Source organism: Lissotriton helveticus, chromosome 10 (genome assembly GCF_964261635.1).
Source record: "Lissotriton helveticus chromosome 10, aLisHel1.1, whole genome shotgun sequence".
NCBI classification, from domain to species: Eukaryota; Metazoa; Chordata; class Amphibia; order Caudata; family Salamandridae; genus Lissotriton; species Lissotriton helveticus.
This window is the reverse complement of record NC_136071.1, coordinates 252,766,661-252,789,645: the sequence shown is the minus strand read 5'-3', so window position 1 is coordinate 252,789,645 and position 22,985 is coordinate 252,766,661. Positions and strand designations below refer to the sequence as shown.

Here is a 22,985-nt window from a genome sequence, read left to right as displayed (position 1 = left end):
TACTCCAAAGACGTCTGGAGTGGGTGAAAGGTAATATCCTCCAAAACCTCGCAGGAGGGAACTCCTATGTATGGTTCTTGGTATAGTCAACGTTGAAGGATACACTGTTCCAAAATATTGTGCATCTAATCTTTGTTTCCATAAGAAACCTGATCTGCAAACAAACAAAATAAGCTTCCTGTCGGTAAAATGGCAGAGAGTGATGATGAAAGAGAGGCAGTTAGATTAGCAACTGAACTCGCAGATGCTGATACTACCATGCAAGCAGCAGACGCGGATATAATACTCATTCCGGTCATCAAAAGGAGATCTATAACTCTAAAACTTATAGAAAATGGACTGACACCTAGAGGTGGCACAGTCATATTCGTAATTGAGGCACACGAATATCGGTAGACAGAGGTATATTATTCATGGATACATTTTCCAGCAGCAAATGCTGTAACAAAGTACTTCCACTATTACAAAATAGAGGAACCTCCTAATGAGTACACTCCTTTCGAGGAGGTGGAAGTACCACTCAAATTCCAAGAGCATTTGCTCTTATTTGATGGCGCCCTAAAACATAACAATCACATCACCAGGCTCGGTCCTTTAGGTAGACCAGGAGCAACGTGGCCGGTCTTAGCCGGATACACACCACACCCAGACATCGAAGGGATGTCTACTGGAGAGCTGTTAATACAGCTAAAACAATTACTAAAAATTCACAGACAATTAGTCCAGTATGTAATGCGGACTTCAACAATTCAGCCAGCGATTAAACTTCCACAGCTGACCCCTCACCAGGGGAACACAAATAAAATTACACCACAGAACATCCAGTCCTGCCTAGGTAAAGTACCGGCTAAACGGGAACAAATACCATTCTGGTTGGCACAGAAAATTACCCAAATAGAGGCGGTGTTTCCTGACACCACCCCATTAGAAAAACACAGGATTCTGACTATCTGTCTTCCAATGGGAATCGCACCACACATTGAGGACTGTGACACTTGGGGTACAGTCTTTGCTTCCATCTACACAAAAACGCACAGTGTTCCATCCATTTCGGTGATACCAGATGTGCTAAAACAAATTCAAGACGAATACGGTCCAGAACCTGCTTTAACTCTTGGTATGAAATTACTAAAAGACCTCAAGCAGGTCTCGGCTATACTATTAGCCAACATAAAAGGTGAAGCAGCAAACGTGGCGATCCGCCAGAGGTTAAAAGAGACAGATATAGCAGACCAACCAGCTGAAATTGCCAGAATCATAGAAAAATCCTATGAGGAACTAGGTAGAGATAGTTAAGGTGGAATACCAGTAAAACCGCAACTGACTGAAAGTCCAGAAAAAATATTTTTTAATAATTCACCAAAAAAGAACTGGGATGGAAACAAACAATCCAATCCTAAAGAAAAGAAATTCCAGTCCAGAGGAAGGTCTCCTAGGCGAAGAGAAAAATCTCCAAACCAAAGACAGAGGTCACCGCAGAGCGACCCCTCTGGGAATAGATATAACCTTAGAAATAGGGATAATATTAAAAAACCTGATAGATATCAAGACATTGATACACGTCCCTCTCAATCTTTTCAGAATTCCACGCAGAAATCGGAAAGAAGAGGACGATCAGAACAAAGAGAAGAGCACGCCAAGTCCAAAGACAAGGAACCTGCTCAACTAAAAAAGAAATTACAATTTCCAAAAAAGAAGGTAGCCAGTATCAAGGTAGTTAACAATGCCGAGAATACTGAGGACACAACTGAAAAACGGAGAGTGGGCTCAGACAATGCTAGACAGTGCAGCAGAAGTGAGCATAGCTCGCAAAGTCCTTATGAATCATCTGGAGACAGTGGACACGAATGAATATCTTCAAGTGGAAACTGCAGACACCAGGGTTAGCAAACCCCACAAGATATACGAGATAACATTACGTATAGAGGGAGATAAGACTAGGAAAATAAGGGGACTATTTTGGGATAACCTCTCCAAGGGTTATGACATCCTTCTAGCTAAAAAAGACTGGCCACCAGAGTTTGTCAGGGAGTGCCCTCATGGCGAAGAAGTAATTATGCCTGCCTTCTCAAATCAAATTCCAATTCATAAAAAATACACACTTGCTAGAAAGTGGGCAGTGGCTCTGGCACCTGCTTTATATAAAAATCATGTAGGATGGGATGAGGATTCTCCTCCTCACAAAATCCAGTTAAAATCACAACCTACTGCACAAAGGCAGTACCCAATTAAGCAAGAAGCTAAAAAACAGGTAAATGAAATACTAGATCAGCTAGAATACCAGGGGGTGATTGAAACTTGCACCTCACAAATGAACAATCCTTTGTTTCCGGTCTCCAAACCAGACAATTCATATCGTCTAGTTTTGGATTACCGACACCTTAACACATGTTGCAAAACTTTTGCAGTGCAAAACTCACACAGTGCTGCACTAATGAATAACATAGTGCGCAAAAAATACAAAACAACCTTGGACATCTCCAATGGATTCTTTTGTCAAAACATAGCACCAGAGAGCAGATATTTAACTGCATTCTCAGTAAATGGCACTCAAAAACAATTCTGTCGGTTAGCCCAGGGGTACAAGAACAGCCCGGGGGTATTCTCAGCGAGAGTAACAGAATTACTACAACTATATGATGATGAAGCATTATCTTATGTCGATGACATTTACTTAACAGATGATGACTTGGATACTCACTTGAAAAGAGTGAACACCATAATACTAGGGTTCGCTGCAGAGGGTTACAAATTCAACTTTAAAAAAATCCAGAATTGCCCATCTGACGGTCCTATTTTTAGGATACGAGTTATCAAGTGAAGGCAAAAGCCTGGCCGACAATTTCCTACAGAAATGTGCCGTACTCCAAGCACCTAGAACACTGAAAAACTTACAGTCGATTCTAGGCTTCCTAAATTTCGGAAGAACATACATTGCAAATTACGCAGAAAGGGTAAAACCCCTTTATGATCTAATTAAACCAGATTTTAAAAGATCCAGTTGTACTCAAATACACACAGAAATTTTGAGATCCCTACAAACAGACATGCTAATTAAAACAAAATTAGAAACACGTGATAACACACGCAATCTTGTGATTCGAGTCATCCCAGGGAGATGCGGATTCACATACCTGACCTCTAATGAGGGAGAAAAGGTACCAATTGCATTCAAATCACACTTGTACACAAAAGCTGAACAGAGATTCAGCAACAAAGAGAAAATTGTTCATGCAGTTCAAACCGCAATAGCTAGAGAAAAAGACATAGCTGACGGTAGACATATCACAGTCAGAACAGCTGAATCAGCCTTTGAGGCATTGACAACACCTTGTAATTTACCAACAACAACATTGGATCCAGAATGGTTACAATGGGTAAATTCAATCACAACGGACAAAGTATACAACTACTTTGATCCAGAACTAGAAGAAATGGAAAATCTAGAATATGAAAAAACATATCCTCTGCCGTCCGACATTCTGCCTCTACGACATTACGCCTGTGTAATCTATACAGACGGACATGCTCAACCGTCCGTTTGGGGAGAACAAGCATACAACCCCACATGTGAGATTACAAAAGAAGTGTGGCGCGGAGGTAAACTAAAACCTCTATTAACCAAATCACACTCAGTAGAAACTAATTCAGAAAAACAAACTGAAATAATAGCATTGAAGATGGCGCTAGATAATGCGGATCGCGAATTCCCGACACTTATAGTGTCAGATTCATATTACTGCGTCAAATCATACAACAAGGATTTGCAGACATGGATTCAAAACGGTTACAAAGATGACACAGATGCACCAATAAAGCAGAAACTGCTCTGGGAACAAATAGCTCTTTTACAAAAAGAACTACCAAAGACTCACGTGACACACTCACTGAGTCATCAGCGTGATGGCGTTCACGTTGTAGGGAATTCATTGGCTGAAACAGCCGCAGCGGCAGCCACTAAATCGGCTCCCGTAGTTCGAAAAAAGCATACATTAAAACACATTGACGGTGAAACAGTGCTGGCGGTGAAAACGTCATCAAAAGGCGACTGCTCAGCGTTACCGATCAACTATCCACTCAATTATACATACATAATCGATGCAAACTCCGTCCCTTTTGCTCGAATCCCTGGAGTGGGGGATAGAGTGATTCCAAACATGGACAGGAGAAACTTGTTAATCGCAGACGCACATATGGGCGAGGGTCTCAGACACCTCAAACTAAAAGATTCTCTGGAAGAATTACAATCACGGTACTGGTGGCCAGGCATGAGCCTACATCATACCATGTTTGTAAAAAACTGCCCAAACTGCAACAGAAATCGCAGTGGGGAGAGAAAAAATATAATACGGTGGAATCTGACTGCAGATAATATCACCAGTAAAAAGCAGGGCTTGCGATTAACATATACAGGCTAGTTCCACTTATAATGTAGATCACCAGCACTCGGCTGACGTCCGGACTGTTATACAAAGATTTGCGAGTCTAAATGGCATATACGCTAAGAGCATGCTACGTTCGACCATTGTTTTCACTCAAGCCCACCAGCCTGGGGGGAAACATGGCCAAATGAGCACAGCCCAGCGGGAATCTTCTCACTTCCTTCCTGAGGGTACGGGATGGTGTAAAGAAAAAACCAAGGCATAAAGCAATCTATAGCGGAAAGGATATTAGGTTCGGGAGCTGGGTGGGTCAAACATCTAATAAGTGTCCAACGTAGTCTCAATAACTTGCCAAGAAATTCTCTGAAGGGATTCAGTGCGTACGAATTATTATTTGGAACTAGGATGATTATCTCTGACATTGATAGTCAGACTTCAGTGGTGAAAGAAAAAAGCTTTGATATCAAAGACCGTTTGGCTATTTTGCAGGACTTAAACAAAACAAGAAAAGACCTGAGCAACATAAAGTTGAAACAACAGCCAACAACCACTAAATAACCACCACCTGTCCCAGCAAGACCTGTCTGGATTCCAAAAGTCGGGGATCTAGTCAGGGAGAAGATCGCGGTAAAGAAGGAATTTGGGCCTTCTTACAGAAAAGCAGTTCCTGTCTTGTCTGTCAACGGGACGAGATCAGTTGTACTACCGCCACTTGCTGGTAAAAAGGAGAACCGAGTTGTATCAATCGACCTGGTAAAACCACAACATGTGGCCGATAACAAACAGTAGGCCAAGTGGACTCCCAATAAGTAGCAGAACACCAAGGTTTGCTACCAGTACAGAGGTCCTAACGAAGAGGCTCATCACATTCGAAACGCCTACAGAAGAACAACAAGCACTATGCAACAATGCAATAGAACTCAGACCTCTGAAAACCCAAATAAAAACATTTAGCAGAGACACACCAATCTATAATGAAGTACCAAGTGAAAATGCAAGAAACAGAAATCCTGAACCAATTGGAACAATTGACAGAACTGCATCCGGCTACTTCATCAACTTCGATGATTCCTCTGAAGGCTTCAGTGAATCAAAGACACAGCCATCATCAAAAACCTTTAAAGACAAAGCGAAGGAACTTTTGAAACAACTGAAAGAAACATATCTGATTTCTCCATGGATTTAATTTTGGGTGGGTTTTGGTGCATTTATCCTCATACTTTGGCTCATCATGGTACTTACTTTGGGACGCTTCATTGAGGGAAAATATGCTAAAATGGACACAGCAAGTCAGAACATCAACTTGATCCTCAAACCACACACCTCTTCACACGTCGAGAAAAGAGAACTTTCTTCAGCCAACTTCACAGCCAATCCGATACCTGGTGGGGTAGCCTGGGACAACACTGACTATGAAATTTATGGTCCGGTCGAGATCCTGAAATATCCACACCAAATTAAGATCTCATTGAGTGACTTTGCAAAACCAAACTCATTTGCTGATGATTGGGACTTCGAAAGCATTAATAATATGATGTCTGACTTAGTAATGTCTGCTAAATTTACCAAACATGATTATTTGCAGGGTTCTACAAATTATGATAGTATGTATTGCTATAACCACTATGGTAACCATTTTCTACATAGATCTGCACAACCTAGAAATGTTTTAAACTATAATCAATGGGAACATTGTGCAACACCTCCAAAAGGGAGCTCAAGAACCGTCTACGACAAATATTCATATTTTTCAGGTTTTAACACTAGTAATGCTGAAACATTTTATTTTAAATTGTCAAACAAGACAGGAACCAAAACCATGATAACCAACACAAAATTGTTATATTCAGACTCATTTTTTGCACAAATGAATACTTTCGGATTTGATTATTGGGACAAAAATGTTGAATTGAAAAGTGTTTGGGGTACAAAAGATTGGCAAGTACAGGGTATAGAAGCTTTGTTTAGAGCCTGCATGATCCCAGAACAAATGATATTTTTAAATGACACTGTTCTACAAACCACCTGTCTTGGCCTAGCCAAAATCAAAGATTTAAATAACCCGTCTATTCCAAAGCCAACAATGTTTAGCAACACTTCTAAAGATGAAGAGATAGACGTAAACCATTTATTAAACCAAAACAGAACACATCCTGATTGGAAACAGTGGTTGATCTGGCCCACAGATACTAATAACTGTCAAGACAGATTCCTGAACAAAACACAGGGTTTCAAAATGACCAGGCCAGACCCTAGATATCCTCAAAGACATCACCCAGGGATAAGAAATGCGTTACTTACCTGTAACTGCAGTTATCCAGTATTAGTGTCTTTCATAGATTCACATGCCTGAATCATTCCCCGTCGTCGAGACGGGAGCCTCCGGTATATAAAAAAGTAATGTCCTAGAGACATACATAGAGAGAATAGGCCTAAAGGTCTCACCTTAGTAGCCTATCCACGTCCTTTTGTAGGAAGGACCAAACAGAGCAGGCCCCAAGGGTCCCACCTTGGTGGCCTATCTGGGTCCTTTTGTAAAAAAGGACCAAATAAAGTGAAACAGCCAATCAGCTACTACCTCCTTCTAGAACCTTCCTGTCAGGAGCCCAAGTCTCTCAGATTTTCGTACGCACCAAGCTAGTTAGGCGTAAACTCCTTAGAGAGAAGGGTGAGCCCTGCCAGGGGAGGCGGGAGGGTGCATGTGAATCTATGAAAGACACTAATACTGGATAACTGCAGTTACAGGTAAGTAACGCATTTCTTATCCAGTATTTGGGTGTCTTTCATAGATTCACATGCCTGAATCAGAGTAGCGAGCAATACAAAAAGCACATTCTGTGTGAACATCAGGTAGAAGCATGTAGATAAAGCATATCACATGACCATAAATCACAAAATGCAATGCAATATACATACAATAAGAGAATGTGCATACCCGTAAAGGATGGAGGGATGTAGTAGGGCTCACCTTACTGAAATAGATGGCGAAGCACTGCTCGGCCCACTGCTGCATCCTTCATCAGCTCAGTATCCAGGCAGTAGTGCCTGGTGAAGGTGTGCGGGGACTTCCACGTCGTCGCTCTGAAAATGTCCAATATCGGCACTCCAGCGAACAACGCTGCCGATGTGGACATGGCTCTAGTCGAATGAGCTTTAACACGTGAGTCTAAAGGTCGCCCAGCCTTGTCGTGACAAAAGGTGATCGCAGAAGAGATCCATCTTGAGATGCTCTGCTTCGTCAGGGGCATGCCCAGTCTTGGTCTACTAAAGGCAATAAAGAGCTGTGTTGACTTTCGAAAGTGTCGTGTCTTATCAATGTAGAATTTAAGGCACCTCTTCAGATCTAGAGAATGTAGAGTTCTTTCGGCTGCCGTGGTAGGATTCGGAAAGAACTATCTAAGCACCACTGGTTCGTTAAGATGGAAGTCCGAGGGGACTTTTGGAATGAAACGAGGGTTAGTCCTCAGAATTACTCTGTCCTCTCGAAATTGAAGGAAAGGATCCTGAACAGATAGAGCCTGCAATTCACTGACCCTTCTAGCAGAGGTTAGTGCCAGGAGGAGGGCCGTTTTCCAAGATAGGAACTTGATGTCTGCCTTATGGATGGGTTCGAAGGGATGCTTCATTAGTTGATGAAGAACCACATTCAGGTGCCACGATGGAGGAACAGGTCGCGGTCGTGGAAAGGACCTATATAAACCTTTCAGGAATTGTTTGATGAGTCTGTCCGCCCACAAAGAAGGGCCCGTAGCCGTTCTCGTGAACCTTGAAATTGCTGCAAGATGCACTTTGATGGATGTATGCGCAAGGCCTGATTGCGCAAGATGTAACAAGTATGGCAGCAGCTGTTGTGGAGTGGCATGGAAGGGATGCAAGCCATGATCCACACACCAGGAACAGAATCGCTTCCATTTTAGTGAGTAGGTTTTGTTAGTGCTGACAGCTCTAGCTTTTGCAAGGACATCTCTGCAATCCTGCGGGATGCTCAGGTGGCTGAACTCGCGGTATTCAGGAGCCAGGCTGACAATTTCAGAGAGCTCAGGTTCGGGTGGAGAACCTGCCCTTGAGACATCGTGATCAGGGCCGGAAACTGCTTCAGGCGAAGAGGAGGCCGGGCAGATAGGCGATGAAGTTCCGTGAACCAGTGCTGCCTCGGCCAGGCTGGAGCAATGAGGATCAGAGTGCAGGGTTCCGATTTCATCTTTCTGAGGACCCTGGGTATTAGTGGGAATGGCGGAAAGGCGTACGCAAAGACGTTGCGCCATGCGATGGAAAATGCATTCCCGAGGGTTCCTGAGTGGTGATGCCTGCTTGCGAAGCTTGGGCATTTGGCGTTCTCTCTGGTGGCAAAGAGGTCTATGGCGGGAGTGCCCCACTCCTCGAAGATATGGTTCAGCACCTCCATGTCCAATTCCCATTCGTGGGAAGGAGACGTCTCTCTGCTCAGTGCGTCCGCCAAAACGTTGTCCTTGCCCGGGACATACTCCGCTTTTAATTCTATGCTGTGTTGTAGAAGCCAATTCCAAATTCTTTGCGATTCTCTTGATAATGAGATCGAACGTGTCCCCCCCTGTTTGTTCAGGTAATGCATCGTCGTGGTGTTGTCCGTCCTGACGAGCACCGGGGATTGACGAATGCGTGGGAGAAACGATTGGAGAGCTAGGAAAACTGCTCGTAATTCCAACAGATTGATATGCAGTTTTGTTTCTTGTGTCGTCCATTTCCCATTGATTTGTAGTTCCTGGAGGACTGCCCCCCAGCCTTCCAGTGACGCATCCGTAGTTATTACATGCGGCTCCGCTGGGAGTAGGAATGGCAAACCCTTCGACAGATGGCGGAGTGACATCCACCATTGCAAATGGTTGATAATGGGTCGAGTGACTCGTATGCGGTCCTCGAAAGAACCTGTGGCTTGCGTCCATTGTCTTGTTAGTGCTTCCTGAAGAGGACGCATTTTCAGACGGCAGTGCGGAATGAGCAGTATGCATGAAGACATCATCCCAAGGAGGGACTTGAACGTGCGGACTGGGAGAGTCTTCCTCGAAGCCACTGCCTTGGCTAAGGAGATGAGTTTGTTCTTTCTCTCCCGAGAGGGGAAAGCTCTGACCCGCTCCGTATCCAGAGTTGCTCCAAGGAACGTGATGTGATGACTCTGTTGGGTTCCAGAACCGACTTTGCGGCGTTGAGGGTCAGTCCCAGGCGGTGGAAAATATCCAGACAGGCGCTGGAGGATGAGGCTGCGCCGGCCTCCGTCGGTGCCTTCACCAACCAGTCGTCTAGGTATGGAAACACCTGGTGGCCTTGCTGACGAAGGAATGCTGCCACTGGAGACAGGCATTTCGTAAATATCCTCGGGGCCGATTTGAGACCGAATGGAAGGACACGAAATTGGTAGTGGTGTCCTGCCACCGCAAACCTGAGGAACTTCCTGTGTCCTTTGAGAATAGGTATATGGTAGTAGGCGTCCTGAAGGTCTAAAGACGTCATGTAGTCCCCTTCCTCCAGAAGACCCAGGATTTCTTGCAAAGTCACCATACGGAACGATTGTTTCTTTAGGAACACGTTGAGTGCCCTGAGATCCAGGATCGGTCTCCACTTCTTTCCTTTTTGGTGGATTAGGAAGAAGTGGGAGTAGAAACCTTGATTCATGTGGGCCCGTGGAACTTTCTCTATCGCTCCCTTCTGCAACATAGAAGTTATTTCCTGAAGAAATAATCGCAGGTGCCTGTGCGAACGGTGGCACGGAGGTGTTGTTGGGGGAGTAGAGGTGAATTCTAGGGAATGTCCAAAACGAATGAGTTGGAGAACCCAACGATCCGTCGTTATGGATTGCCAATTTCGAAGGAAGTATGTTAGTTTCCCTCCAAGTCTTAAAGAATGTAGTGGTGGAGGGGCTAGCCAGGGAGACAAGTCATTGTCTGTTGCCAGCAGGCCGTTTTTGTCCCTTTCCTTTGTAATTGGATCTGCCATAGGAAGACTGCCTTCCCTGTTGGGGTTGTCGCTGTTGAAATTGCGGCTTGGACTGTGAATACGAGTACGAAGACCGATTCTGAAAGGAACCTTTGTATGAAGGTTGTCCTCTTCCCCTTTGGCCACGAAAGGACTGGGACCGAAATTGTAGAGTACCCAAAGCCTTGGCGGTATCTGTGTCCTTTTTAATGGTGGTAAGGGCCGTATCAATTTGTTCACCAAACAGATGCTGGCCATCGTAAGGCATGTCCAAGATCCTGGTTTGCACCTCCTGGCGGAAAGTGGTGGCCTTGAGCCAGCCCTGTCGCCTCAGGACTGCAGCTCCCGCCAGTTGCCGAAAGCCAGTCATGGCGGCATCAATGGCACAGTCGATAATTTCTGAGGCAGAGGTTTGTCCCTCCAAAAGAAGTGAATGTGCCTCTTCTCTGACATCTTCCGGCAGATTTGACAGATAGGGCGCAATGTCCGCCCATAGTTGGCGATTATAACGGCCAAGTAGAGCAATAGAATTAGCCACTTTAACAGTCATAGCTGATGTGGTCGTAAACCGTTTGCCCACGGCATCCAGTTTCTTACCCTCTTTATCCGGTGGCGTCGATAAAGGCGAGGCCGGATTCCTTGAGTTCTTCTGCGCCGCCTGAGTCACTACGGAATCTGGTTTGGGGTGACCAGTCAGGCATACCGGCGCCGTTGATGTGGCTTTATATTTCTTATCAAGCCTGGGCACCACCACCTGTACAGAAGCGGGTGATTGCATGATTTGCTTGCCCTGCTTCCAGATGTATTCAATAATTGGTATCGACCTTGAAATTTTCTTTGTGGGCTCCTTAAAGTCATAAAGGAAACATTCTGTCTCCTGAGATTCCATGGACATGTGGAATCTCTTGGCAGCCCGCTCCATGATGTTGTGAAAGCCACCGATGTCTGCAGGTGGAGACTCCGAAGTCTGTGGAGCTGGAGAGGCTGGAGAGTGTGCCACATAGTCTTGATCAGCGTCAGGGTCCGATTGGTCGTCATCCACTTCCCCTTCCTCTTGTTCTCGTTCTTCTTCCTCAGATGAGGAAACAGTTTGAATGGGCACCTGTGTCTGTGGAATGACCAGAGGAGTGGGTCTATGGCGAGAAGAAGGTGTTGGCGCCTGTGCTGGTGTTGGCGCGGAATGCTTCTCCGGGAACCTTTCCTTATAATCCTTAATAAGGTATTGCAGGTCCGAGACTATAGAAGCCGGAAGGCACACCATAGGAGTAACCTGAGACTGAGGCGGAGGGTGGACCTGTTGTTCAGGAAGGTCTTCCTCCTCTTCCGGCTCCTCATCTGTGGTTTGACATTTCAGCACTAGATCCGACGGGCTAGTAGCTTGCGTAAAGGAGTCCTCGTCCGACTCCTGACCTTGTAGTATACAGGCAGGTGGTAGTTGTTGTATCCTGCCTGGTGACGTCTGACTCGGCGTAATTGGCTTTTTAGTAATTTTTACCATGACGTGGCTCACTTGCGGTGGAAAGGCATCCATAGCATGGGATAGGAGTGCAGACTCCTTCCATGGTCCTGTAGATGGCAATGCTGGAGTCGACGGTGCCTTGGTAGGCATTTTCGTCGACGAGAAGTTCGTCGTCGTCGACGGTGGTTGTGACGACGATGTCTTCATCGACAGCAGCTTCGTCGACGGTAAGGTCCCCATCGTCGACGGTGCACTCGCCGTCGACGGTTTTCCCATCGTCGACGGGATGATCTTCGTCGACGAGATTTTGTTTTGTCGACGGTGCCGACTTCGTCGACGGGGTCGTCGTCGTCGATGACTTCGACGATGGTCTCGTCGTCGACGATGTTGTCGTCGTCGTCGACGGAGTGACCGGAATGGTCGACGACGTAGGTCTGCTCGACGACGACGAAGGCGTCATCCTCGTGGTCGAGGAGTAGGCCGACGATGCCGTCGTCGTCGACACTGTCGTCGTCGACGTCGAGACCGTTTTCTGTGCCGAAAGCACCGTAGATGTCGTCGTCGTCGCCAGGACCAGTGGCACCTTCCTGGAGACAGGCGGGTCCTTGACAGACACAGATGGCTTGCCCTCTGAGGACTTTTTAGAAGTCTTCATAGGAGGGGTGTCTGTGGGGCTAGGGGAAGAAACCCTTGGCCTCTTCAAAGAAAATTGGGACGCTCCGGACCCACTCTCACCTTCTGATGCCAAGTCAGCAGTCTTGGTCTTGAGCCTGTTGAGCCACAACAGAAGTCGACCTTCCCGGTCCTTGAGGGTCTTGTTAGAGAAGGTCCGGCAGATTTTGCATTCCTTGGCCTGGTGTTGAGGGTAAAGACAATATAAACATCTATCATGTTTATCGTCGATGTGAAGCCTCTTCTTGCTGCAGGAAGAACAGGCCCTGAACAGACCTTTCTTCTGACCTTCAGACATGCTCTGAAAAGATTAATAAGTCGTTTTTATGAAGAAAATAAGTTTCCTGAGGAGAGCTCAGGTGGAGACTCCCTAGCACAACGTGCGGTAGAAAATCTGAGAGACTTGGGCTCCTGACAGGAAGGTTCTAGAAGGAGGTAGTAGCTGATTGGCTGTTTCACTTTATTTGGTCCTTTTTTACAAAAGGACCCAGATAGGCCACCAAGGTGGGACCCTTGGGGCCTGCTCTGTTTGGTCCTTCCTACAAAAGGACGTGGATAGGCTACTAAGGTGAGACCTTTAGGCCTATTCTCTCTATGTATGTCTCTAGGACATTACTTTTTTATATACCGGAGGCTCCCGTCTCGACGACGGGGAATGATTCAGGCATGTGAATCTATGAAAGACACCCAAATACTGGATAATAACCACCTACAGTGTGGGCAAATTATGCCTTCAATGGCTACAAACTTCCACACTGCCTGAAATTAAGCAACACCTAACTTTACTTACTGATGGTGCTGACTTGCGTGATTTCATAATGGGACCACGCAAACAGCGTCAAAAGCGTTTCATAGCAGCCTCTGTATATGCAGCATACAATGAGGCCTGGAAGGTTAATCAAATTGAAACAGCAGAGAGAATACGGGAAATTGACCGTATCAATTTGGAAAAATCACTTTCTGTAGTGGACAATGGGTTAATGACTGTCCTCCAGAATTTTTTCATTGGACAGCATTGTGTCTTCAGCAATCGATATATTATCGCAAGACTTACTGTTATTACAACATGGTCAGTCACAATTGCGTTCTATTGTACAGCTTGGCTGGACGTTACAAAATCTGCGTTCAGGCTATGTGCCTTGGCGTTTAATCAACACAACGTCACTATTCCAAATCTTTAACCTTACTGATAGACAAATCGGTATGGCGCAAAAGGGTGCTGATTATACAATCTTGAGCATTGAAAAACTAGAAAGATTACCTATGACAATGTCAGAACGACCTGTCAGTGAATGGATAATACACGGAATCATAAATATTCCAATCTCAACCTTCAGGTTTCAATACTGCCAAAAATATATACAGGCTGGCATGTACGAGAAATTGGGAAAGGGGTACCTTAAAACAACTTGGAACCTGCCCTATTCACATGCATGTGTCAGTAATAAAGGCCAGAAAGTGTTTCTTAGTGGCAACAATTGTGCGATGTCACTAAGCGGCACGCTTCTGTGTAACGGAATTAGTTTGCATGGAGCCTGTGAAGGGAATTCATACAACCTTTCATGTCACCAGCAAGGCGCACCTGCAACTGAAATAGAACCATTCTTTCAAAGACTCTATAATGGGAGTTACATTCTTATTGTAGACCGCAGATGTTGTAGTCTTATGCCCGGGACTCCTTATCTAGTCACTACGACTGCGAAGGTCAAGTGCTGTGGACGCTCATTGTTCCCCAGCTCCTTCCCAGACAGGGAGGCAAGGGCATGGCCCGATTTGAAAATTACTTCTATTCGAATAGATACTTTAAGCAGAATGAAAACAGTCCTTCTTCAGACGCCTACCAGGCTCTCGTCATCAAAAGAAACGTATGATCTACAAGTCGCAAGGACGACTGCAGAGATACATACATTATTATCAACTAATTCCCCCGTACATTTCGCGGAAATCCTAAGTGAAATCTTAAATATTTCTGATACCAATGGGGTCTCAAAAGTATTTAAGACAGTATTTTCGATGGCATTAACACCATTCAAAGCCATACTGGGTATTTTTCCAGATTTCGTCCATTCGATTTTTGGCGGACTTCCCCTGATCCTGGGACTAATTGCAGGAATCCTATTCTTAGTCCTTATTTTTCGTTATGGCAACCCATGTCACAGACAAAACTCTTGCGACAAGGGAAGAAACAATCCTAGCCATTGGATACCGGGACCGGATATCAAAAATCCTGGGACTCTCCCGGCTTAGAGACCTGAACATGACTTGGTTTCTATCATTTCGACCAATGTGGCAAAGATGTGTTTTACCTGTATTGAGGTGTCTGCTATGCGGAGAAGAATGCGTGTTAGACACCTGTCTGACGCTACAATCGGATGCGCCGATGGATGCAGAAACATTGTTGAGCCCGATCAAGGTTCATGCTTTGTGCTGCCCTCAAAGGCTACCAATCCTGATGACGGCATTCGTGGAAGCTTCACCACTACGATTGATGGGTAGTGACGTTCAAGATGAAAGCAGCATCGAACAGGTACGACCTTCTGTCAGTAATGCAAATCAGAATGTCAATGGAGACAATCATGCGCATGAATGCATGATTACACCTATTTCCGAGTTAGTGGAACTTTCCCAGGAAGCTGTTGACAGTTTTTTCGAAAGCCTAAATGATATGATGTTCTCACCCGAACAGAAATAGAGACTTTTGAGCAAGCTCGCACACGGCGTTCCCTGAATTCGGCCTTCAACTTCAAAAATAAAGTCACATGAACAATTTCGCTCCAGTTCACGGACAGCAGTTTCTTCAGCAGCCCCAAATATTTTTGCATATTTTTCGGGACACTATCTTCTGCTTAAAGTAAGAACTATTCTTAGAGAACTAAGTTTTCTGAATATTAGATAGCTTATAGACATTAGCGGCCCGCTGGCATGTTCATAAAGATATTTTATTCTGTGATGGAATGGTCTCGAAACTTTTTTCTGTCAGAAACCATTTCATGTGTAATTCTCATATACCAAATAAGCAATAATGTATACAAATGCGATTACTTTGGCATTTTTCTACAGCTTGAGTGCATACAATATATATGTCTGCAATTTTTCCGTATATTTGAAAATTTCAAAATGCATTTATGTATTTTGGGGTGGTAAGGTATACACACTACTCTATAGTATGTTGTACTATGTTATACTATGCCTAGATTAGTAAATATGTCCATAGTTGGCGTGGAGTGGGTGTCATGTATTCCTATCGGTTCTGAATCGATCCCCCTATTCCTGACCCTATTCTAGTTAAACAAACCAACAAGTTAACTAGCAGTCAGCCCATGAGGCAGAAAACCCCCATGATGCAGATACCGTTATCTGACGCAGTCACACTACGGCACAGGAACGTGTTATCTGATTAGGTCATAACGCTTGCGATCTAATTAGACAAGTGATATTCCTCCAGCCCCTGATAAGGCATACGGAGTTCTCATAACAAATCAAACCTATGACAACCTGGGCAAAACCCTGCGGCCATTGTTTTGATTTCACCGAGAACTTTAGTAAAGAATGTGCTAACGAGCAAATCGTATGACATCTTTATTGACGTATCTATGTCCATCCTTACGTCAATCTCGGCACCTTAAAGGTATAAATATTACCGATCTTGCCATATGCAAACACACGCGTGGTGACGAGACGGAGCAGCCATACTTGCCGAAGCCGAGAGCAGAGCAGACCCCGCTGGCAGCAGCCCCGCCTTCCTGACGCGCTGAGAGACGCGCTGCTTTCTCCTGCCGAGAATCCAGCACCGGCGTTTCCGGGTAGCCCTCGCAGGCAGCCTGGAATATCGAGACCAGAGAGAGAGATACCATTCCTCATTCATCCTAACTTCCAGGTACAGAACTGAATAACCCCTCACAGAGAATTCTTTAGTTATTCACTTGGCAAAAACAAACTTAACTTAAACTGTAACTTTCTATTCCCGCCCACGCATTAGACTTAGGTCAGGTACACGGGGTAGGCGTATTTAGAAACACCAGTTGAGTACGTTTAGTCAAATGTATATGTGTATGTAAATATATTTTATTCATTTTAAAACATCATATGGCTTAGAAACCATATCAATGTTTTTACAGTATTACTTTATACTATTGCTTTTTATGTATGCACTTTATTTAGCTATAAGTATTGCAATAATATCGATCCATTTCTCTTGTACGAGAAAAGAGACTGATCAATAAATAACACCTTTTTATTGAACACGCCCGTCTCTTCCTTTTCTCTACATTCTGATGAGACTAAGAATGCACGTACTGACTGAGTAAAATAATTTGCCTTTTGTTCACACGACTCTCGAGATTGACTCTTGATTAGGGGAGAGCAAAGTTGTCATGTTCTATGGTTGTCAGAAACTAAATCCCTTCTTGTCTAATCAGGGAAGTTAATTCCTCCTTGAACATTCGAGAAAGTTTCTAGCGAACTCTGAGCTACGCTGGCAAACCCAAAACTTAAGTCTAGTATCGACAGTAGTAGACCTAGTTAACGTCTGGCCTAGGCCTTTACTGCTGTAGGTATTATTCCAATGCGCAGAGCCTATTGGGAAGATAGGAACTACACTACAAGTGTGGCACATATAAGCTTGAGGAAAGATAAATATGCAAGTTAGAAGCAAACTTTAAACAACGGTCCAGTGGTTTTCAGGCCACATCAGCACTTACCAGAGAGAAAAGTCGCTGGATAGCACTTAAAACATTAGTTAATAGCAATAAAATAGACCGAAGTAAAAAACCTCTCTTGACAGAAGTACTTGGACAACAAACTCAGATGCTGTTGTGACATGATGAGCTAAATACAGAATACAGTTACACTCATGGTGTACTATTACTCCTGATAATATTGCAGATCCAAGTCACTGTTTGCAAGTTTATCAGACAGTACTAATTAAAAAGTTAGTGAATGTGAATATAAATGTTACATATATATTCAATGCATTTCCATGAACATTGAATTTGCGTTAAAATCAAAAAATACTTTAATACCATCTTGTCATTACTTTAATAAAAGCAATCCCACAAATGTTACCTTAGCCATAGCTTTCAGCAGATGCTTGACATCTCCCAGTTGTCTGTTGTGACCCGTGAGTACAGTTTTTATGTTGTCAACCAGATTTTGAATGGTTTCACAGACCGTTTCAATGTGTAGTTCCTTATCCGACTGCACAGTTCTCTGAGTAGACATTTCCTGGGTCAGTTGGTTATGAGCTGAGACGAGCCATTCAGGACTCCCAATAGAATGTTCAACACTAGTACCCTAAAAACAAAATTTGTAAACTTCAGAGATGTACATATAAGTACTAATCCTTTAGAAACGCTATGGCAGTCCAGTGAATTAGTTAGCCCTAATGATTAAGAGAAAACTCATTGTCATTGTGGACCGCACGTTTCAGTCATTACAATTCCTTTTTTTAAATCATTTTTTTTTATGTCTGTGAATCCAATTGGTTCAATTCAAACTAACAACTGCTCAACAAATGTATTTGGTTAAAATAAAGCATAGGACTGGACAATAACGTCTGTGATGAAACTAAGGCACCTGGCAATCTTATACGACCTACACTAAAAGCATAAACCAGCCCAGTATGTGGCTTGCACATGCAGAGCTAAACAGGTGCCAAACCTTCCTTCTCGGCACTATTCAATGACAACCTACACCATTGTATGCAATGAGAACCTATAGCTTCCTACCCTTTGGTAAACCTATCAACTAAATTCTGGAACCTCAGATGCAGTTTAAGGCTGAGCAGCACAGAATTGAAGCTGCAGGCAATTTTGAGCTTGAGGGTGATTTCAAAGGGTTCCTATCTGCGATGGCATGGGAGCTGGATCTACACAATACTGTTTGTGAAGCTGGGGGGTGCTGGGGAAGGAGAAAGAAAATCCTGTACAGTAGCTGTCTACACTGTACCCAATGCATTAAAGTTTCCTAGGCCCATGTGAGTGTGGCTAATCGGGACACAGTCATAACAACGCAGGCTAAGCCATGCGTGCCCTTTACCCGCGAGCCTTACCACAATTGCCTTAACTACGCATGTGCCTTAACAAGGCATATGCGTCGTGCACAAGTTACTTACCTTCGGTAACGATATATCTGTAAGAAACATTAGTGTTAGATTCCTTACCTTACACTATCCCCAGGCGTCAGACTGGATCCGGAAGGTTTTCGTCAGCAGTACTCCGGCGCGTTGCAAGGCGTCGTTTGCAGCTCAGCGTCCGTCGTCGGCGTCGTGATCGCCAGGATAACGTCGTCGAAGTACTTAGACACTGCCCTTGCGCGCTGACGTCAGTTCTGTAAATAGCTTTCCGCGCCAGTAACGCAGAGGCATGATATAAACCGACACTGGTGCCATGAAACTAGGGCCCTGAAAGGGTGTCCTTAACCCTAGATATCGGTTCGCAGAACAAGGAGGATGGGTGGGGCGGTAAGGAATCTAACACTAATCTTTCTTACAGATATATCGTTACCGAAGGTAAGTAACTTGTGCATCTGAAAGAAACATGTTAGTGTTCGATTCCTTAACTTAGAATAGATACTCCAGCAATACCAACCCCGGTGGTGGGTCTGCGAACCAAGATCACACCAGAAAGTCCTGGAGAACAGAACAGCCGAAAAAGCCATCTCTCCGGACTTGGCTCTCCAGGCAGTAGTGCCTAGCAAACGTGTGCAGCGAGGCCCACATAGCTGCCTGACAGATGTCCTGCAAGGGGACTTCACGACCCAGGCCAGTAGTAGCCGCCGTGGCCCGAGTGGAATGGGCGCGCAGCCCAACAGGAGGCTCCTTTTTTGCCAAGGAGTAGCAAACCTTCATGCACAAGATGACCCACTGAGAGATGGTCCGCTTGTGCACCGCCCGTCCCTTTTTAGCGCCCACGTAACCAACAAAGAGCTGGTCGTCCACCTGGAACTGGCGTGTGCGAACTAGATAGAAGGAGAGCGCACGTTTTGGGTCCAGACGGAGGAGCCTCTCTTCCTCTTTCGAAGGATGCGGAGGCGGAAAGAAGGTGGGCAAGGTGATGGACTGCCCGATGTAAAAGGGTGAGACTACCTTGGGCAGGAAAGAAGGACGAGTCCTCAGAACAACTTTGTCCGGAGGGACAGAGAGGAAAGGAGGTTTTGAAGATAGAGCCTGGAGCTCACTCACTCTTCCGGCAGAGGTGATGGCAACCAGGAAAGCAGTTTTAAGAGTCAGAAGACGAAGACGAAGAGGACAGTTATGAAGTGGTTCAAAGGGAGTGCACATCAGAGAGTTCAGAACAAGGTTCAAGTCCCACTGAGGCATCACGAAGGGAACAGGAGGGAACATGTTTGTGATGCCCTTCAAGAATCTATTTACAACAGGGAACTTGAAAAGAGAAGGCTGGTCAGGAAGCCTTAAGAAGACTGAAACGGCCAAGAGGTAGCCCTTGATAGTGTCCAGAGCAGAGCCCTGCTGGGTAAGAGACAGAAGGAAGAGAAGAATCTCTGAAAGGGGGGCAGAGAGGGGATCCACAGCCTTTACTGTGCACCATGCCACAAATTTGTTCCACCTGCAGGCGTATACCGTTTTTGTGGAGGGACGCCTGGCTGCCAGAATCACATCACAGACTTCAGGAGGCAAGTCAAATGGCCTCAACTGTTGCTGCTCAATCTCCATGCATGTAGGTCGAGACTGGACAGGTTCGGGTGGAGGACCGTCCCCTGCTGCTGCGACAGAAGGTCCTGAAGAGGCAGACGAATCGGGGGATCGACTGACATGCTGAGTAGCTCAGGATACCAGTATCTTCATGACCAGTCCGGAGACACAAGAATAACTTGGGCCTGGTCGCGCCTGATCTTCTTCAGCACTCTGGGCAGAAGTGGTATAGGCGGAAAGGCATACAACAGACCGCAACTCCACTCACGACGAAAAGCGGTGCCTAGCGACTGCCGCCTTGGAAATTCCAACGCGCAGAACTGCTGACATTGCGTGTTCTCTTCGGTGGCGAATAGATCTAACCAAGGCTCTCCCCACTGTTGAAAGACACTTTGTGCCACCTCCAAGTGACGGCCCCATTTGTGATCCATCATTCCCCTGCGGCTGACTTCATCCGCCCTGGCGTTCAGTGAACCTGCCTGGTGTTGAACCACCAGGACAATGCCCTGATGTTCCAGACATGTCCAGAGGCGCAGAGCCTCCTGACATAGGGTCCACGACCCCACCCCGCCCTGTTTGTTGCAGTACCACATGGCAGTGGTGTCTGTGAACACCTGCACTACTCTCCCCTTGACAGAGGTAAGGAATGCCTTCAGTGCAAGTCGGATCGCCCGGAGCTCCAGAAGGTTGATATGGAGCCTGGACTCCCTCTGATCTCCGCCACTCTCATGTGGCCGCCCACTCCCAGGAGGGACGCATCCGTCACCACTGTGAGAGCCTGTCGGGGAAGGGAGAGGGATCTGCCATTGACCCAATGCCGGTTCGTGAGCAACCACTGCAATTGTTGTGCAGTGCCCTCGGAGATCTGGATGTAATCTGACAGGTTCCCCTGATGTTGCGCCCACTGGAACTTCAGGTCCTACTGCAGAGCCCGCATATGCCACCTGGAATGATGATCAGCAGGATGCAGGCCGTGAGGCCCAGCAGCTTCAGGGTCATTCTAACCGTAGTAAAAGTTACTTACCTTCTGTAACGGTGTATCTGGTAGAGACGAATCTAGCCGCAGATTCCTTAACGTAGAATTATCCCCAGGCGTGAGACTGGATCCAGAAAATGTTCTTTGCCACAGCATCTCTGCCCGCCGGTACCACATGACTCCGCCCCGACGCCCACACCCCGGCGCGCTGCGTCAGTTTTCTTCGGAGAACTTTCGCGCCACAACGCAGAGCCATCACAAACAAAAACTGTGAGAATATGGGAACAGTGTGCGAAAAAATCAGATAAACAGAAAGGGAAGAAGCGAATGGTGAGGAACAGCACCATTCGGGAGAGTGGCACCGAAAGTAATACAAGGGAAGAGCAGAGCACAGCTACTGCAAAGCAACCCTGCAAGCAAATACAACATCCTTCCTGGGAGCAGAAAAGCATGTGAAAAATGTCACAGCAGACGAAAGAGGCCTGCAACAACAGTCTATAAACAGTGAAGGACAACAAGGCCAGAACAGAAGAGTAACAACAAAATACCCCAAGACAACACCAGCAAGGAGAGGCCCATCCCCTGTAAAGAGCTAAGGGCCGAGGCACAGCCAAGAGACCCCAACTCAGAGGACAGCAGAGTAGTCAGAAATTTCAAGAAATGAAAAAAGGGAGAAGAGCACGAGTAGGCCCCACACTGGAAGACCAGGGTGCAGGGACTCAGAAGTACCCATGAACCCACCAACCAATCACCAGAAAGGAAGGAGTGGATCAAACAAACAGAACAAAGCATCCCACTAGGGAGGAAGTGAAAGAGGGCACTCGCATAAGACAAAACCACACCGAGGCAGGCGAGTGCAGAAGACCAAGCTGAAGGTCCTCGTAGAACGAGGAGGAAGGGCGGGTCGTGAAGGAATCTGCGGCTAGAATCGTCTCTACGAGATACACCGTTACCAAAGGTAAGTAACTTGTACATCTGATAGAGACTACTTGCCGCAGATGTCTTCACATAGAATAGATATCCTAGCCATATCCAGAAGGGAGGAGGGCCTGCGAGAGAGTCTCCCCAGTAGGAGGAAACACAGGGCCCCAGCAGGGGATGTGTAATGGGGACAAGAAGGGCGGCCCAGCCCCCACCAAGCAGAAGGAAGCAAGAACGAGGCAAAGGGAGGCCAGGATACCCCAAGCCCATCCAAGGTACCAGAGACATTCGCCAGAAAGCCCCAGAGGGACAGACAACGCCAGAGGAGTACAGAGGAAGAAAATAATCACCCCAAACTCCAAAGAGAAGATGTAGAGATAGAGGCAGAACCCTCGACAGGAGAACACACACAGTGAAGTGGCATCAGCCTCGAGTCAGTGGACAAGGCAGAAACGGCTCCACAGCCAAGAAGGGCAGGCGTGAGAAGAAAGACACAGTCTCCCAAAGCTCCAGCAGAACAAGAGGCAGGAGCGCAAAGGTACACGGCTAGGCCCCCGGCTGTGGACCAGAAAGAGCAGGAATGCGCAGCCGGCAGCTGGGAGGTACCATGAAGACGAGAGCCCAGACCAAGCCGAGCGCAAGACGAAGGCAAGGCCAGGGAAATCCAGAAAAACCCCTAAAGGAAGACCGTTCCAGACAAAAACCGACCCACAAAAAGAAGTGGGACCAGCCAGAAGAGAAAAGGAGAAATACACAGACGGGCCAATCAAAATACTAGACTCCAGAAAAAAGGTGGGATAACGCCTCCCTTCAAGCCCCGGAGGATCAACAAGCCAAGCTTACGGAGGGGAAGGACATGTTGAATGGCGGAGTCCGCGTGGGTGTTACACAAAAGAACCCCATCAAAAGGCAGGTCAACCATACGCTCCGTAATATTCTCTGGAAAAACGCCATCCAACAACCAAGCATGGCGTC

At 46.0% G+C, this 22,985-nt stretch overlaps 1 protein-coding gene across 1 annotated transcript in view; it reads right to left on the bottom strand.

Annotated features, from left to right (window-relative positions):
* The window catches only part of SMG1 (SMG1 nonsense mediated mRNA decay associated PI3K related kinase), a 1,634,890-nt gene that overhangs the window by 116,601 nt on the left and 1,495,304 nt on the right, over window positions 1-22,985 (bottom strand). Inside the window, exon 58 of the mRNA XM_078665250.1 lies at window positions 17,527-17,754. Within this exon, the coding sequence (XP_078521376.1) occupies window positions 17,527-17,754 (228 nt within the window). The remainder of the gene's footprint in view (window positions 1-17,526; window positions 17,755-22,985) is intronic.